At 40.3% G+C, this 18,314-nt stretch overlaps 3 protein-coding genes across 7 annotated transcripts; 1 reads left to right on the plus strand and 2 right to left on the minus strand.

Annotated features, from left to right (window-relative positions):
- Positions 1-51: 51 nt before the first annotated feature.
- On the minus strand, positions 52-6,415 carry LOC146254486 (disabled homolog 2-like). Of its 4 annotated transcripts, XM_084676392.1 has the most exons (13): positions 5,957-6,415; positions 5,811-5,873; positions 5,672-5,727; positions 4,581-4,707; positions 4,259-4,385; positions 3,163-3,308; positions 2,669-2,767; positions 2,018-2,149; positions 1,837-1,923; positions 1,707-1,754; positions 1,523-1,585; positions 1,326-1,416; positions 52-900 (listed from the first exon to the last, which is right to left on the minus strand). In XM_084676392.1, exons 5-13 carry the CDS (start codon positions 4,347-4,349, stop codon positions 515-517), a joined length of 1,143 nt encoding a protein of 380 aa, XP_084532518.1. In that variant the 5' UTR covers positions 4,350-4,385; positions 4,581-4,707; positions 5,672-5,727; positions 5,811-5,873; positions 5,957-6,415; the 3' UTR covers positions 52-514. The 4 variants fall into 4 exon arrangements, with proteins under 4 accessions (XP_084532518.1, XP_084532517.1, XP_084532519.1 ...); XM_084676391.1 differs by having other exon boundaries at positions 4,581-5,727; positions 5,811-6,415; XM_084676393.1 differs by lacking the exons at positions 5,811-5,873; positions 5,957-6,415 and having other exon boundaries at positions 4,581-5,795.
- Positions 6,416-10,593: 4,178 nt separating this feature from the next.
- LOC146254487 (prostaglandin E2 receptor EP4 subtype-like) lies at positions 10,594-12,247 on the plus strand. Its single transcript, XM_084676058.1, has 2 exons — positions 10,594-11,649; positions 11,731-12,247. Exons 1-2 carry the CDS (start codon positions 10,870-10,872, stop codon positions 12,076-12,078), a joined length of 1,128 nt encoding a protein of 375 aa, XP_084532184.1. The 5' UTR covers positions 10,594-10,869; the 3' UTR covers positions 12,079-12,247.
- A 185-nt stretch (positions 12,248-12,432) lies between these two features.
- Positions 12,433-17,874, minus strand: slc35e1 (solute carrier family 35 member E1). 2 transcript variants are annotated; one of them, XM_084676057.1, is made up of 6 exons: positions 17,529-17,874; positions 16,677-16,747; positions 16,020-16,157; positions 15,575-15,700; positions 15,068-15,313; positions 12,433-14,844 (listed from the first exon to the last, which is right to left on the minus strand). In XM_084676057.1, the coding sequence occupies exons 1-6, from the start codon at positions 17,854-17,856 to the stop codon at positions 14,608-14,610; spliced, it is 1,146 nt and encodes a 381-aa protein (XP_084532183.1). In that variant the 5' UTR covers positions 17,857-17,874; the 3' UTR covers positions 12,433-14,607. The 2 variants fall into 2 exon arrangements, with proteins under 2 accessions (XP_084532183.1, XP_084532181.1); XM_084676055.1 differs by having other exon boundaries at positions 15,053-15,313.
- Positions 17,875-18,314: the final 440 nt, after the last annotated feature.

An 18,314-nucleotide genomic window follows, 5' to 3' on the forward strand; every position in this document is an offset into this window, starting at 1 on the left:
GTTCACTATCTGTAACTGCCGTTGACACGTGTAAATCAGTTTGCTTGATTCTTTTAATAGACACAATTTATTAAAGAACTTGAAGAAAGTCTCTAATGTCAATTTCAACTTCTAATATATGTTTGTGTAGCCTTCTCAGAAAGCCTAAATACAACCTCAACACGCACAAATCAATTTAAGCACTATGTCATAAATTAACACGAATGTAGATTTCCAAGAACAACTCTCATCTAGACACGTGAGAAAATTAGAAAATGACATGATGAATTCATAATTTATCAAAACACACAATTGTCATCAGTTTGTAAACAGGTATATCATCCCACCTCCATAAAAATCTGCAGAATACCATATTGAACCTATTTTAATCCAAATTCAGAATCATTTTCGATTGACAATATATCTCAAGATTATAATCAAGAAAATAACTTTTGAAAAAGTGGCAGGCCTGTACCAAAACCTTTTAAATCACCTTATAAAAACATCTCAGAAAATAGCAACTTTCTCAGTAAGTTCACCCCAGTGGAGGTTTGTTAATGGTTGCAGGAGAGACAGGCTGCTGTACTCCTTCTCCACCAAAGGGGATGTAGTTGATGGCAGCTGGGGGATAGCTCGCTGTAGTCTGACCCCACTGACCTCCCAGCTGAGAGTTCATCACTCCCGGTCCATAGCCCTGCATCTGAGCTCCCCCGTGAGGTATCATGCCACCTGGTGGCCATGCTGCCATACCAGGCTGGGTGGACCACTGGCCTGTGGCTTGAGCTCCCCAAGCCATGCTTGGAGGGGTCGAGAAGGGCCCTTGCTGGCCCCAAGGGATGGAGGTTGGTGATGTATAGGGAGAGCCCCCTATTGGATGGGTGTAGAGGGTCTGAGATAGTGATGGGGTTTGTTGTGGAGATCCTTGAATACATTAGAAAGAGTTATACACATTTGTGTAGCTTTTCTTAATAAATTAGATTTGCCTTTGAAAGGTGGGTGGTTGTATTTGTATTTTATTTCAACATCTTGTCAAGGCTAAAGCCTCATATATACAGAATATTGTATACAGCCCTGTATATATTGTATACAGGAGTGCCCTGCTTACGATCCTTATAACAACAACTAATTGGCTCAGTGACAACTGTTTACAAAAAAACTACAATTTAATAACAGTAAACAAATCAGTCTTAAGTCACACTTACTTGCATTTCGTTTGGATGACATTATATTTGACGTTACATTCATACTAGGTATGTAGGCCTATGTAATGCTTGCAGCATTGAATATGAGTTAACAGTCAGAGGCTGTATAGGGGACCAGAATGTGTTTTCTAAGTGATAACTCACTTGGTAGGTTCATATCTGAGTTTTCACTGGTAGCTGGTGGGTCCTCCAGGCGTAAGGAGAATATGTCCATTAGCTCATCCCTGGAGGACATCTACAAAACCAACCCAGATCCATGGATGGTCAATCAGCATGAATGAGCAAGTCCTGCCTCAAAGCACCGTACCATGTTATCTTTATCCATGTGGTATCTACGTCACCTGCGTTGGTTGACCTGTCGGCGAGCTCGGCCCGGGGTTGAAGATGTCCAGATCATCCAGGCCCTTATCAGAGGAAATCAACAGTCGTCAGAGTTCAAAAGTCTTCTTTGTGTTTCTGCCTAAGCTTATGTTAAATGGTTGAGCACATTGATCCAAAAACATCCTCTTTTTTATATATATATACCTTTGTTGGACTGGTTGCATCGTCATCAAGTAGTAGCAAGGAGCCGGTCTACCATAAATAAATAAATAGCATCAATACTGAGAAGTGTCACAAACAGAAATGTGAAAATATAAACATACAATTAACTCACATCAGTTTCTTGTGTTACTTCGTTATTCTCTGCCACTTCGTCCAGACTTTGACACACTTCTGTGATGTCAGTAAGGACAGGGTCAGCCTGTTAGTGACCAAACATTCCCGTGAACAATTAATTACCACTAGAATGTGGGCCCAACAGTTCAACACAAGGAGCTCCTAGCCAAAACACGCACCAAGTTAGCCATCTTGATGTAGAAGAGTTTGTAGGATCCATCACTGTGGTAGACGTAGGAGAGAGCTCTTGGATCTGACTCGTCCTTTCTCAAGGAGCTGATCCTCCCACACTCATGATCGTGCTCCACAACCTTACCAGAAGAAGAATAAGAGAAGAGTGAGAACGCTCATGAGAACGCCCTAACGAAAATAACATCTTAAACAAATGTTGGGGCAGGGATGAGCTTCCCAGTGTTCAAACCACATATATCTCCTTTGAGTGTACAGATAAAATAGGTTCTACTGTATGGAAGTTCTCTCAAATCATTTATAATACAACAGCAACCCATGATAATCAAATTATTTTAAGAAATACAGAAAATGATAACAAGAAGAGTAAACATTTTCCATTACTCATGTCTGCCCTAACTCTGTAGCTCTCCCCACGTTCAACTGTTTTCTAAGAAAATATCACAAATATGTGGGCTTTAACATCCCCTGGAGCGAGAGGGAGAAGACAAACTTGTGTTATGTCTTCTTCATTTCCCATTTTTTTTATTTGGACCACAATTTCTTGCAGCTTTCAAATAATTCCCAGTCTGTTCTCTTGTGCCTGAATGGGATAAAAGAGTTCCATTACAGTTGTGAGAAAGAAGTGATGTGGTACTTACCCCTGTCCTTTCATCTACAATTTTCAGGCCAGCAGTGGAGACCTTTAGCCATACCCTCTGCTTGTGTTTACCCTGACTCCTGCCTGCCACCTCCTGGCCCTGAGAGTAAACACACACACACACACACACACACACAGACATGCACACACACACACACACACAACATCAGATTAGCAGCAGGATTTCCTGCTGGACAGCTGTATTGTCTCTATACCAAAGAGTTTCACGGTGGTCCTCAAAATTGGCCTTTATCATAACATTAGAGAAGTATTTGGGACATGACATTTATGTGTTTCCTGTGACCAGATTGATTAATCAACTGTTAAGTGTATTTTTAAAATGAATAAACGGACACCAGACTGACAAAAAAACATGCATTCTCTCTAATGGCAAGGAGATTCGCAAGCAAAAGACAGAAACAATAAATCAAATGTTGCTTTGGTGCTGGTATGGTAATGGGGCTTAGTACTATGGACAGTCTTTCCCCAGGCTACCTTCAGCTTCATCATGGAGTCCAGACACATCTTGTCCCCCTGAGGTTCTTGAACCGGATCTACGCCAATAAGCTTGGCCTTAAAACGAACCCCATCTCCTTGGAAACGTGAGGCAACGTCTATGACTGTCTTCGGATTGACCCCCCCTGAGAACATGAATGTTACACACAATGTCTGACGGGGGTTGAAGTGGATCCATGGACGATAGAGAACAAACCTACAGTCATTCGCTTTAACTTGACTGCTGCAGTATGTGTTTGTGTCTCTGCTGCGTCAGCGTTTGACTCGTTTAACAGGGACCTCCTGACTGTCCTTGGCAGAGTCAATGTTTCATCACTGTCACTTCCAGTAATTACACTTTGTGTGTGGGGAATGTGTCAGGGTGTCATACTGCTGTGTAATGGGAAATGGCTTGGGTTTGTAACAGATTTTCAACATTGATCAGAATTGTACATTTTACATACATTTGAGAGGGTACAGAATATATCAAATAAAGCTCTACAGATGCATGTAATTTGATGTGGTTAGAAAATGTTCTTTATGAGAGCAAATTTAAATTATGAAGGTTGTCATATTTCTATAAAATACAAGAACTTTGCCCCAGATGGTTAATAGTTAACAAGCAGCAAGGGTCAAATGAACATTTATGTTTTGATCAGTACATTGACCTAAACAACTGTGTTTTATTTTTTAAACACCAGAGCGGATGTTAATTTAGAAATGTTAGAGTCCACTTCTTTTAAACAGAAACTCTCTCAGCTTCTGAGAGAAGACTTCTGTATTTATAAATGTCTGGCTAACAAAACATGTTATTCTAGCGAATCTATCAACAAATTCTGCATTGTAAAAAGATTATTTTCAGTTGAGTTTCAGTATTGTGCATGCTAAAGAACCAACCTGACCCTTTTGTGACTTAACATTTTTTCACTAAGTCACTATATCTCTACTTGTCACATCAACTTTATTTATTATGCATATTCACACCATCACCCACAATTCTTGCATTTGAATTACGTCATTATAAACAAAACCATTTTGATTGTGTTTCTCGACACAATAAACAAGATTCCTTTTCAGATTCCTGAGGATTTCCTACCTCTTTTGCTGGAAGAGAGCCACGTCTTGACAGGTCCTTGGTCCTTGGGACAGCTCACAGCCGTCTTAGTGGCATCTTGGTCGGACTCCATAATGATGTTACTGTTGTTTATGAATCTGAAGGGAATCTGGGAGTCAGATGGCTGAGCGGTTAGGGACTCAGTCTATTAATCAGAAAGTTGAGATTAAATGGAGGAGAACACTGCCAAAACATGGTCTGTGTCAAATCAGTTCCTTTGATACACGTAAACAGAAAAAAAAGATAACAGGATTCATTATTTTCTCTTTTGAGTGTTTACGAAATGAAAATGGTTGCATCTCACCTGCCAGGATGTCGGTCAGCTCAACTCCTTGGCTTGACTTAAACCTCCAGTCGTGTGAAACATGTTGGAGCCAAAGATCAAGCAGATGCCTCATCGGTGATGTATTAACCTCTGCTGTAATGCATAACTACATGGGAACTTGAGGTTTTAATCCCTGATTGAACTGCACAAAAAGGATTTAAGGGCAGTATTGCCATCTTAATGAGAATTACTGCTATAGTGGGAAATGTATTATGATGAAAACTTGCAATAACATGAATGCAGTCAGTAGAGGCACTGACAATATGGGTGTAAGAGAATCCAATCCAGTTTCATATCAAATGGTACCGTAATAGCCTACAATATGTCCTTACAAGAAGCAAGGAAAAACACAAGAACATTTAGGACATTTTGATAATCTATCCCTAACATGTGTATCGCCCTACAGTGTTTAATAGATTGTACAATACATCATCCATCTCATGAACTACCTGTTCTCCCATGAACTCTGCTTTAATTGGTGTCTATGACAACGCAAACGGAATTTGGCTTCTTTTATAATATTAATAAAACTTTTGGGAAGGCTGTTGTTGTGCAATGGTTTCTCAGCAAAGCCTTGCATATTAAAGATATAAAAGTATTTTCTTTTATCATCTTCTATATAACTGGGGAATTATAATTATAATGAAAAGTACAAACAAAAATAAAGACCAAAGTATGTGGCCTGGGGATATGATTTAACACTTCAATGTCCTTTATTGCACAGTAGTGTAATATCCGGTTTACTGTGAAGCTGGACTAGTTTGTGATTAGTAGTTGAGACTAGGCCCACTTCACATTGTGGTAAATGATTTCTGGTATCTACATTGAGGACACTGTGAGTCACAGTAATGAAGTAAACATACGCAAAATAGGAACTGCTTAAGGCGTTGGTGTCCTCGAGCAAACTGTCCACCTACAGCAGGGCAAACCAATAGGAGAGAAACACCTTCTGATTCCAAATTCAGAAGCTTTGATCTCTACCATTCAGTTCCGCCTCATGCTAAAGCATGTCACTTAAAGATGAAAGGCATTTACGACTATTGCTGTTGTATATCTGAAGAAGTTCTTACCCTTAGCGAAAAGTATAGAAGGTATGTCCAGCTCCTCCATACAGAACTCTACAGGCCTGTCAGGGACAACAGCAAACATGAAGACCCACCTCAGGTATTCTGGTGCAACAGCCCCATGACTGGCTGTCTCTGTACTCACCTCAGGGTGAGGATCAGGTACAAGCCAAATGACCCCACATTTAAAAGGAACATCACCACCGATCTGGACAAAGAATAGGTGCTGTTACATTATTATGGTCTGTAGGGCTGTGGGGAATGAGTGAGGCTGGGATCCAGCGGGCTTACCATGATGCAACACGGACGAAGAAATATGGCCTGCACTGTTTCATGAACAAAATCACAGCGTGGTTTGTGAATAAGACCTAAATGTGTCTCACGGTCAATACGTGAGGCTTGAGAAGCCTGACATAGATCGATACAAGCGGACTGCAGCAAGTTGGAATGCTGACCCCGTTACCTCAATCCTCATACCTGGATATGGTAAACTGTATCGCTTATAGCCTACCAGTGAACAATTTAAAAACTATAAATCCATTGAAGCCCGCGGACATTCAGAAATGGCTGGGTACAGGATCTAGATTACTTTTTATAATAGTTTTCACACTCGCAATTTGAATCCATCCACGAAGAGCGAACTATTGACAACTATAATGTCAAACCATCAAACACCCTAAGACTGAACCAGGCCATGTTCTCTCTATTCGGCTGAGTAACTCACATCAGCGGAGGTGAACACGTGGCAGAGCATGCAACATTTCGCAGGGGCAGTTCTAGGCACGGGCAGAGACGGGCTCTGGCACGGCATGAAGAGAGGGGCGGCATTTTCCGGCATTTGTGTTTGGCGTCCTCTGCTGGCATAAAAATGTATTGCATTTGTGTGTATTCACAATTCCATTGTAACGGCGTTGTTGTGCCGTTTACTGGGTTGGGGGGGGGGGGGGGCAGTGATAAACTTGGGTTTGGCTTTGTAACAGCTTGTCAACATTGATCAGAATTGTATATTCTACATACATTTGAAAGGGTACAGAATATATCAAATAAAGCTCTACAGATGCATGTAATTTGATGTGGTTAGAAAATGTTCTTTATGAGAGCAAATTACAATTATGGTGGTTCTCTCTGCCCCAGATGTTAATAGTTAACAAGCAGCCTGGCTGAAATGGCATTATGCAACATTTATGTTTTGATCAGTACATTGACCTAAACAACTGTGGGGGTTTTTAAACACCAGAGCGGATGTTAATTCAGAAACTTTAGAGAGTCGACATCTTCTAAACAGAAACTCTCTCAGCTAACAAAATATGTTATTCTACTGAATTTATCAACAAATTCTGCACTGTAAAAAGATTATTTTCAGTGCAGTTTCAGTATTGTGCATGCTAAAGAACCAACCTGACCCTTTTGTGACTTAACATTTTTTCACTAAGTCACTATATCTCTACTTGTCACATCAACTTTATTTTACCATGCATATTCACACCACCACCCACAATTCTTGCATTTGAATTACGTCATTATAAACAAAACCATTTTGATTGTGTTTCTCGACACAATAAACTAGATTCCATTTCAGATTCCTGAGGATTTCCTACCTCTTCTGCTGGAAGAGAGCCACGTCTTGACAGGTCCTTGGGACAGCTCACAGCCGTCTTAGTGGCATCTTGGTCAGACTCCATAATGATGTGCAGCTGTTACCATTGTTTATGAATCTGAAGGGACACAGATAAGCAGGGAGGGTGGGAACGACTATATTAGCCTCCATGAGATCTTTCATGCAAGAACTACAGAAGCTACAGTTCAAGATTAAATGGAGAACACTGCCAAAACATGCTGGTCTGTGTCAAATCAGTCCCTCCAATAATGTACGCGTAAACAGAAAAAAAAGATAACGGGATTCATTATTTTCTCTTTCGAGTGTTTACAAAATGTAAATGGTTGCATCTCACCTGCCGGGATGTCGGTCAGCTCTACTCCTTGGCTTGACTTAAACCTCCAGTCGTGTGAAACATGTTGGAGCCAAAGATCAAGCAGATGCCTCATCGGTGATGTATTAACCTCTGCTGTAATGCATAACTACATGGGAACTTGAGGTTTTAATCCCTGATTGAACTGCACAAAAAGGATTTAAGGGCAGTATTGCCATCTTAATGAGAATTACTGCTATAGTGGGAAATGCATTGTGATGAAAACTTGCAATAACATGAATGCAGGCATTGTCAATATGAGTGTAAGTGAATCCAATCCAGTTTCATATCATATGTTAATAGCCTACAGCATGTCCTTACAACGAGCGATGAAAAACATAGGAAAGTTCACGTTAACATTGTCATAATCTATCCCTAACATGTGTATCGCCCTACAGTGTTTAATAGATTGTACAATACACCATCCATCTCATGAACTACTGTTCTCCCATGAACTCTGCTTTAATTAGTATCTATGACAACGCAAAAGGAATTTTGCTTTAAAAAAATCTTAATAAACCTGTTGAGAAGGCTGTTGTTGTGCAATGGTTTCTCAGCAAAGCCTTGCATATTAAAGATATCACAAAGTATTTTCTTCAATCATTTTCTAAATAACTGGGGAATTAGAATTATAATGAAAAGTACAAACACAAATAAAGACCAAAGTATGTGGCCTGGGGGTATGATTTAACACTTCAATGTCCTTTATTTCACAGTATTGTAATATCCGGTTTACTGTGAAGCTGGACTAGTTTGTGATTATTAGTTGAGTCTAGGCCCACTTCAGATAAAAAGCAAATCCACCCTTTAGTTTGCTATAAATGTTAATGCAGTTGAACAAACATACAAAGACATTTATTTTGTATTTGAAAAAGATTTGGTGGGTCACCTCTCATTCTACTCATGCTGCCAATGGAGATCAATTAAATGAAGGCTATACTGACTCATCAGAGGATGAGTTTGAGGAACAAATGCGTTGGCTGGGACCCAAAGTGTGAGCGATTCTAATGACTAACAGGATGAAGTGCTTCCCATGTTCTCCAATAGTGACTCAGTTTCGCAAAAGTGTAGAAAAGTTCAATTTAGCATTATAGGAATGATAATGAGTCGCTTTACAACTCCTGTGTGGTCAAAGAACCGTAATGTTTGTGTACTGTAAAGCCTGCACAATGTGAGGCAAATTGCCAAATAGCATGCAAGTTAAAATAAACACTGCCTTATATAGTGAGATATCATACTTAAACATACTTAAGACTTAGACGTGTCCTCCGAGAGGAAATTTGGGGTACAGCACAGACATAAACATAAAAGACACACATTCAAAACACATCAAACAAACCAATCAACAACGATCCAAGGCCATCAAGGTCTATAGCAGCCATTATAAATATGGCCGTAGTCCATGCAGATATTCAACGTGCATTACTCTAATGACAAGACTGTGAACAAAGGACTTCAGGCTGACATCTGAACTCAGGCACTGACTCTAATGGAACAGATCAATATCTGTTCTGTAAAGCTGTATCGATGTTTTAATAAAAGCAGCATAATCCTGAGCCATGATCAAATGAGTTTTCTCTATAGACAATTTCAGTAAACACAGTTTAAGTATACAGCATCTCCTTACTGAAACGGAACCAAATTAATCCTGAAAACACGCTGTGCTTGGTGGACTGAACTTGAGACCGTGGTGCTTCTAACATGGAAGCACAGCAGCATAAACTCTTCTTCTTGACTAAACGCGTCATTCTCAGGCCTATAACTTCCTGGAAGTTATGACATTGACTTCATCACAATCCTTCATGTTACAGGTCATGGAAATGGCAGGCAGCACTTGACATAGCAGGCCCTTCACTAGCCTAGTGGAAGTCTAGCCTTTTTTGTAGTCCCCCTCCTCCGGGATCTGAACTTCCCGAACCCCTCCTGTGTCTATGGGCCTGCTTAAAGAGAACTGGACTTTAACTTGCAGTCGTGGGAACCCTTCTTATTCAATTTGCACAGTGAGACAACCGAGACAAAATGAGTATTATTTCAGTCTATGTTATAGTTATGAATTTGAAAATTACAGCTCAATGATTTTGACTAAAAGCCATATTTAACTGTTGATACACATTTCTCAACAAAACATGATGAGAAAAATGTTGTCACTTTGAACTTGAAATGTTGTATTATTTTTTTATTTATTTTTTGATCTTACCTTGTTGCAATTATTTTATATCAGGTTGCAATCCTTCTAAGAAACAAAAAATGAAAAGAATAAACGAGTTGTCTTGAAGATATTGCGGTTAGAGTGCAGTAACACTTAAGAGCACTGTTGATATATACTGGATTCATGCGATCCGTTCTGTTTACAAAAAAGCTCTGCTTGTCACACAGCTCTGATGTCATAACTCTCACTGAGGTATCATGCTTTGTCTTTTAAGGATGGAACGAGACGTGAATCGTGCCACACTAGTTCTGAATGTAAACATTTGTCATCCAGTAATGAATGTGACGGGGAGAGAGTCAGACAGCTGAGTGCACCAATGTCTTGTGTTCTCCTTCCATCACGGCTGACCTCCCCAGTAACAGCCATTTACAGCCATCTTTGTTTAGCACAAGGCTGTGAAGATTGTTTTGGAGACAGTGTTGGAAACTTATACCGTAGGTGTGATTGGGTGCATGCTAAAATCCCCTATTAAATTGGTTCAACTATTCCCTCAAACAAAGAGTTGCAGTTGCAGGATTGAGGATCAACAGATCATTTGAAAGGGGATTGGTTTACTTCTTTGTAAAGTTTAGCAATTGGACTGTCTATGGCCACTTTTTTGTGAATATGAGTAACGGTTGGTGACAAAAATAAACATGCATGTATTGCAATGCATTATCATGTGGGGCAATACTTCCTAAATTCTGACCTCCCAAGGGCCAGATTATGCGTAAACTTGATGACGACAACACTTGGTGGGATATGGAAAGGAAATGCAGTCCTTCCCACTGCACCATCTCTCCTTGTCCAGTGCGGATATTAGCTGCTTAGAAGTTAAGAAGATTGTTAAGTAGCCAAACTATGTGCGAAGAGCGAGTTTACCCGTTCCAGTTGCAGTATTGAACAAGAAGTTACAAGGGTGCGATCTTGAAGGATTGGCCGACTTTCATAGCCTACATTTCCCATGGATGCAGATGGATTGTTTCGGAATAAATACATAAAATAACCCAAGGGAAAAATAAGGAAAACATTGATTACTGGACACCATGAACGACACACTGAACAACTCACACGGTACAGATGATGGGACTGTTGCAACGATGGCTGTGCCTGTCCTCATGTTTGCAGTTGGCGTAATTGGAAATACTATAGCAATAGTCGCCCTATCCAGATCTAAACAAGAGCAAAAATCGTCTGCGTTTTACTCACTAGTATGCGGTTTAGCTGTAACTGATCTTCTTGGGACATGTCTTGCCAGCCCAATCACTATCGCTACATATCTTAATGCAAAGGTACTAGAAGACAGGCACCTCTGTGAATTCCATGCATTTCTCTTACTGTTTTTTGGCGTCCTTGGACTTAGTATTACATGCGCAATGTCTGCTGAGCGATACTTAGCCATGTGCCACCCGTACACTTATCAAAGATGGGGAGTTGATCGTCTTTTTGCCCGCCAGTTCCTGTTTTTAATCTATATAGCAAATGTAGTTTTTTGTTGTCTTCCAATGATGGGTATGGCGAACAGCATTCCTCAATCTTCCCACACATGGTGCTTCATTGACTGGAGGACACAACAACCGTTACCTGCCACATATTCTTTCTTATATGGAAGTGTGAGTTTTCTTCTCATATTGATAACCATAGTCTTAAACTTTACAGTTTGTGGGACTCTGGTAATTATGCGTCGGAAGACAGTCCACAGACCCGTCACACGGGGAGGTGCGCGAGAACGATGGAAAGCAATCTCATCCGGCGCTGAGGTTCAAATGATGATTGTTCTCATGGTGATATCTGTGGTGGTTTTAGGCTTCTCGGCGCCATTGGTGGTAAGTTATAAGGGTTATCAATTAATTTAAGGTTATTATCTGAAAGGGAGAAAATAAGTGTTGGTTCTTTTTTTCTTTTAGGTACGCGTATTTGTTAACCAAATAACACTACAAGATGATTTCCAGGCAGATTTGACGGCTATTCGGGCTGCCTCTGTAAACGCCATTCTGGACCCCTGGATATATATTCTCCTTAGAAGGACTCTCTTTTGGAAGATTAGGCTCTTGTGTAAAAGGGTTTGTCACAGTCGCCAAGGAGCCGTTTCGGCCAGCCCGCAGAGGGGTCACGTTTACCCAGAAAACGTGTGGGACACTAATAAGTACACTCACGTCTTGGAGGCAATGCGCAGCTCTACCATCAGTCCACAGATTCCGGTCATGGTAACCTACGCCACTAAAGCTAGACCTACTCCAACACATTTACCTTAAACCGATCTATTCAACAGTGACACTCAATTAAATATGTCAGTTAAACATACGTTGGTTCCGTTCCTTATTTCACGTGTGGGGGTTGATTAAAGGGATGCATGCTGTTCTACAGGAGGTAGAGCACTGTTAAATAAATAAAAAGGGGCGCATTTTGTCACTTCACTTTAAATGATTGTCAGCTGTCATTTTTCACAATGCATTTATTTTTTAAACATTTAAAAATAGTATTTACTAAACCAAAGCAGACGGAGACCGTGCATATGTAGCTGCACCTTTGTAAATGTTCTGTACCTAGACAACATAAATAAAAATCTATAAACATTGTTTCAGTAAAAAATCAGTTTCTCAAGATCCTTAAACACACAAAATTGATTTTATACAACTTTTACAAAGCAAACCAACAGGCTTCCAAATGTACATTCCAGTAAATGGCATCTTAGACAAGTCCCAAAAAAAACAATCAACATTTCTTACCTATAGCTGAAGATAACTTTAGCTCAAGATGACAATAATGTTACTGTACAAGTTCAACTAAACACAATGCACATTGTGTTCAAAACTGTGCTACTGCATGAAAAAAGAATCCTAAAAATGAGTCAAATAAAAACCTAAATGTTCTGCATTTCATTCAGGTAGAGCAGTTCTTTTCATTTGGCAAGTCAAGACAACAGGTAAATCTAAACAAACCCAATTAAAAGAGTGACAAAGTTAATTCCTAGTTTAAGTGTTTTCAATAAAGAATCTGACCAAGTTTCAAGTAATGATACCAATGCAAAATCTAGTTATTTAACTCGAGAGGCTTAGAAGATGTGCATTTCTAAATGACTGCTATTTCAAAACGCTCAAAAAATACATGTTCATGATTGAAGTACAAAAAAAAGTATTAAAAAACAACCAAACAAAACCAACTTAAATGCCCGAAAGGACAACGAGACCAATTGCCTTCCCACAATGACAGCAGTGTCTAGACAGGCCACAAACTGATATGGTTTCCGAAACTTCAGACCATTTTACCGGTTAGATTAAGACTGCAGATCTCAATGAATAATTCACCTTGACACATTTATTTCATATTTAATCTGGTTTTAGTCTTTGTACAGGAAAAATTATTTTTCCTCAAAAGCATCCCCTGGCACAAATGTTTGAAGAGATCGGTGTCTGTGCAAACAAACATGTACTATGCAGTACACGGTGAACGATACGGTAGATGTGAACAGTTTATGTGCAAATTAAACATCAGGAATATAAATTTTGTTCCCAGACAAGTTTGTTAAAGCCCAAACAAAGTTGTCAGATGTGTATTGCAATACATACAATTAGGCCTTCTCCTTCTGGTGGGAGCAACATAAATTAAACTATGATCGATCAAATTGCACAAATATATTTCACAACACATTCAAATAAACAAACCCAACAAATAATTTAGACTGTGACAATGACAACAGAGTGGGAAAATCTTAGGGAGAAAATAAGCAATCTTGTTAGGGTAAAGTCAATGAGGCCATTTCAATCTAAAGTTGCACATAAACACAGCATTGATGTCCACTGAAGATTGGCACGAAAAATGAATCACATGCATTAACTTAATTAGGATTATGACGCGTCTATAAATAGTTACATACTTGCTCTTACGTGATAGAATCATAGACAACATTCGAGAATATGTGTGGCCTTTCCAGGGCACAGCCGGCATTATACAAGAGCTGGGAATTCCTGTAGCAATTATTTGACCTAGGAGGGCCTATTCCGCACTATTCTGCAGTCAAGCAATGTAACTAAAAATAAAAGGGACAGAACATAATTATGAAATCAATGCGCAAGATGTACTCAGAGTACATCTTATGTAAAAACGTTTTTCCCCATCTACTTTTGTAGCATTGGACTAGCAAACTGATATAATTAGTGGAACAAGTGCTTTCCATAAAAATCCTCATTACTATTACATAGGCCTACATTTCAGTACACCAGCAAACATCCTACCAAGAATATTAATTAATATTTGGACAGAAATGCAGGGGTACTGACATTTCAGCAGCATTGAGATTCTTGGGTCATGGTTGGGGCAATTGAGGTCAAGACGGATTCACAAAACAGTATGCACATGGATATTCAGCGTCTTTGATATACAGTATATGTTAAGCACAACATATTCGTTCTGAAACTGTCATTGTGGGTGTAAACACAATCATTCCCACGTTTAAGAGCTCTCACAGTAATAACAAGAACATCCCTTCCTTTGCAAACACACACAAAAAAAGTAATGGTTCGATCCATAAACAAAACCTGTCAAGTATTTCTAAACCTCCTAAACTGAGTTCATTACTAGATAACTTTGTGATCTGAAAAAAAAAAACAAAAAAAAAACAATGAATTGCAGACAATCTGTAAAAAAAATAAAGAAGAAAAAAAGCAGGGGAAAAGAAAATGCACCGTTTCAACAGCACTACTTTTCTCTGACGACGGTTTGTAGAAGGTTTTCGGGACAACGCAACACACAATGTCCATGGAGGGCGGAGAGGACAACCCAACCTACACTACATACTGGTGGTTGTTATTACCGTAGTTCATCGTATAGGCCTGTCGGCTGTACTGGAAGTGGTCAGTGAGTACATTGCTGCGGCCGTGCTGCAGCTCTGAACCCTGGGAGAAAGGCACTGACCCGTTGGGCTGAGTCTTATCCAGTCCCAAGTTATCAAATGACATCATATCCTGCTTGGAGACAGGCAGAAGCTTTTTCTTGGCTTCCTGGTTCGAGTCATATTTCGCCTGTAGACAGAACAGACGAGAACATTTTTTAGAGGCGCAAAAATGTATACAGAATAAACAAACACCTAGAATATGAGACGAGAAAATGAAAGATATAGAATAATATAAAGAATCTGCAAACTTGCAGATCCCACGTGCATGGGAATGGGTAGAAGAATAAATGTTTTGATTCGGATGTGAGTAAAAGTATCAGGTAGAAGGCACTCACTTCAGAGGCACTCACCTTGTTGTAGAGGAAGACCCCCACAATGGCTGTCATCATGCCCATGATGTTGGTGGAAGATACGGGGTTCCTCAGCATCAGAAGTGATATGCTGATGACCATGATCCTCTTGGTGGCATTGGCCACGGCGTAACTCAGGGGGCTGACCAGGTTTAGAATGCTGAAGGCGATCACGTTCTGGGCGAAATTACAGAAGCCGCTGACCAGTAAGAGGAGGAATGTTCCGGTCCAGTTTGACATGTCCATCTGGAGGGTCGTGGTGCAGAGGAAACAAGATTATTCGATGATGTTTATTGAATAGTAACCACATTTACATTTTGTTCATTTAACAGAACATTGTATCCACAGTGATATGCAAATGGAGCTTTAATTAGGACACGGGAAAACCAAGGATCATAGGTGCCTAGTTTTAACTTTAACTCAAAATGTAATTTCTTAACTTTCTATCCTCTTCCGCCTTCCTTCTTTCCATCAAAACCCATGTTATGTCCCATGCAGTCTACCTACCAAATCCCCGTCCACCAGGAAAGATGAGAGGTCCACCAGAACCCATGTAGGAAGCATGAATATGACTGCATTGAAGCCCAGTATGTTAAGGAGCCTCAAGTGATGTATTCTTGTATCTCGCAACACCTGAAAAGAAATACATGGTGAATCCTCGGGTTGTGGTCACCGCCAAAACAAATATGTCCTGTGCTCGCCGCAACAACAGACATCCAATTAGTTGGGACAGAAAACGAGGGAAGTCATAAAACACCTTTGCTAAAGCGAAAACTTGACAAACTGAATTCTAAGATACATCAAATAACTCGAGTATATTGAAGGTTTTTAAAGTCACACCATCAGACAGCATCCGCAGCCTACATTCTACCATACAAAAACTGATGTAGGATGCCCTCATCTTGAGTCAACATTTCTGACTATAATGCAATGAAGCCAGGCAAGGGCTTACCTTTTTAGAGAAGATATTCTGCAGAGAGAAGCACAGTGTGGCAGCCAGAGCACTGATCAACCCCAACATATCAAAGGACAGTTCGGTGACGGTGGCCAGCAATACTCCTCCAATGATAGGAATGAGAGATACATACACCTGCAACAGGAGTCACCACAAAGGAAAGCAGGTCAGGGTCAGCCACATTTGGGTAGGTAGAAAGGCAGTTTATTCTGTCCTACACTCTGTAGTCCTAATATCTGTAACCCTAAAGCTCCATCGTACTTACATCTCTTTTTAAAACACTTTGGTTTCTAGATTTCATTATTCAACAGAGTTTGGCTACATGCAATTATGTTTGAAACGAGGACACAAGTATCTAACCTTTATTTTTAGTCCTATAATAGCACATAGGATCAAATGTTCCTCCTATGTAGGAAGTTGCCCATCCAGCAAACTCAAACTAAGTTTCTCGTAAATAATTAAGCAGCAGTTTTAACAGGAAGTAGAACTGACCAGATTACCCAATTCTGCCAAGGAGGCAGGACATTACTTCCAACAAAGCTCATAGTAATATGACCTGCCCACACCAGCATCGTGCCACATCACCACAGATGGGGCAGAGCAGGTGAGTCACATACACCAACAAGTGCACAATGCATTCTGGGTGTTACTTACTTTTGTTGTCTGCTTCTCCTTCATGATAATTCTTGATAACAACACAACCCATATTGGCATCGTGGCTTTGACTGCAGGAAAGGACAAACAAAAGAAAGAGTGTCAGATTGATGAATGAACTTTGTGACTCAAGGTGAGGATATGAGGGTTAGAGGGATGATCTCTACGACAGTATGACTGCCGTTATGTTTGTTTACATAGCTTCAGATATGAAAATTGCACCAGAAAGGCATTAAAGCTCTCATGTGCCACGTCACAAAGTTCGCAGTTTATATTTACATAGTCGCCATTATATATATAGGTAAAACCGATAATGCGAGCAAATATACTGCAGTGAGTCAGGTTGGGTGCTGAGGGTAAAATATCAAACTAATAAATACTAAATAGAAACTCCTGTCACTTTCAACAAGACTAGACAGTTAATGTCAAGAATCGTCTGCTACAAGCGCTAAAATGATCTTTAGTCCACGAGAGATGAAACAAGGTGTTACACGGCATGAAACAGATGCTTGGGCCCCTCCCCCGAACAGGTAGGTTAGCTATCCAACCTGGCTAGTTAGCTAGCAGACGCTAGCCGCTAGATCTTGGTAGCATGTTTAATGAAATGAACCGACCTGCCTAAAGTAATTAGCAATTCCTCAAACATGCCTTCAAATGCCAAGCACATGAAAGCAATAGAGGTCGCCGCTAGTCCAGCTGGCGCTCACTCGTTTCAAAGCACAACACAACAGAGCAATACAGACGGTTTGACACAGCTAGCTAGTACAGCTAGTATTGAGCCGGACTGCTGCTAGCTAACCAAGCTTCTTCAGGCGGCCTAAGATTACACTGAGATGTACTGCTACTACTTACCAGTATGTGCATATGAAACAGGTACCTTCCATATACTGAAGTGGGCTGAAACAGATGCAAAGTATTTCCCAAAAGCTAATGGGAGAATGTACCATCGGTAGTATCTGTGAGGTACTTCTGTTTTAGGTACTCCCCATGCCCGCAACAACGGTGGAAGAAAGACGACGATTGAAAAGATATGAAAGAGCGAGACAGTAACAGGATACGGGAATCCATTCAAAATGATTTTGTTCACAACATTGCCACCTGAACTAACTGTGTACCAACAAACGCATAGCATAGCAATCCGAACCCCTTCCTTGACTGGGGGACGCTCCACCGCAGCCATCTTCCAGTTTGGAGTCACCGGCTGTGTGGCAGTGAGGACAGGACTGAGACGTGGAGCAACGTAGGCTACGTCGATTAGATTGGATGGTTGCGTCACTGGCCGACTAGATATGTACCAGCCCAGTACACAGAAGTCTGGTTAGACTGAAAACATATTTGTGGCTTATATTACGCGTCTATGATTTACATATTAAAGTCAATAGTATTAGATGCAGTTGAGTTCACATTTTTTGTGTGTGGACAGCCATGCGGAAAGTTAGTGTGTTACATACACAATTTGGTCTGACCCCATCACGCTTTTTTGGGGGGGAATTTCTGTTTCATGAGTTTCAATTAGTTTCAGAAAGGGTTAAGCCTCCTTACAGATCTCCTTTTGTTGACTGGTTTCTCATGGATGGAGAGTTTCTCACCTGAATGTTATGATAGACAGCCTACATACCTAAGGCACACCTGAGAAAC

The sequence above is a fragment of the Hypomesus nipponensis genome, chromosome 16 (genome assembly GCF_054491055.1).
Source record: "Hypomesus nipponensis isolate SF chromosome 16, ASM5449105v1, whole genome shotgun sequence".
In the NCBI taxonomy this organism is placed as follows: Eukaryota; Metazoa; Chordata; class Actinopteri; order Osmeriformes; family Osmeridae; genus Hypomesus; species Hypomesus nipponensis.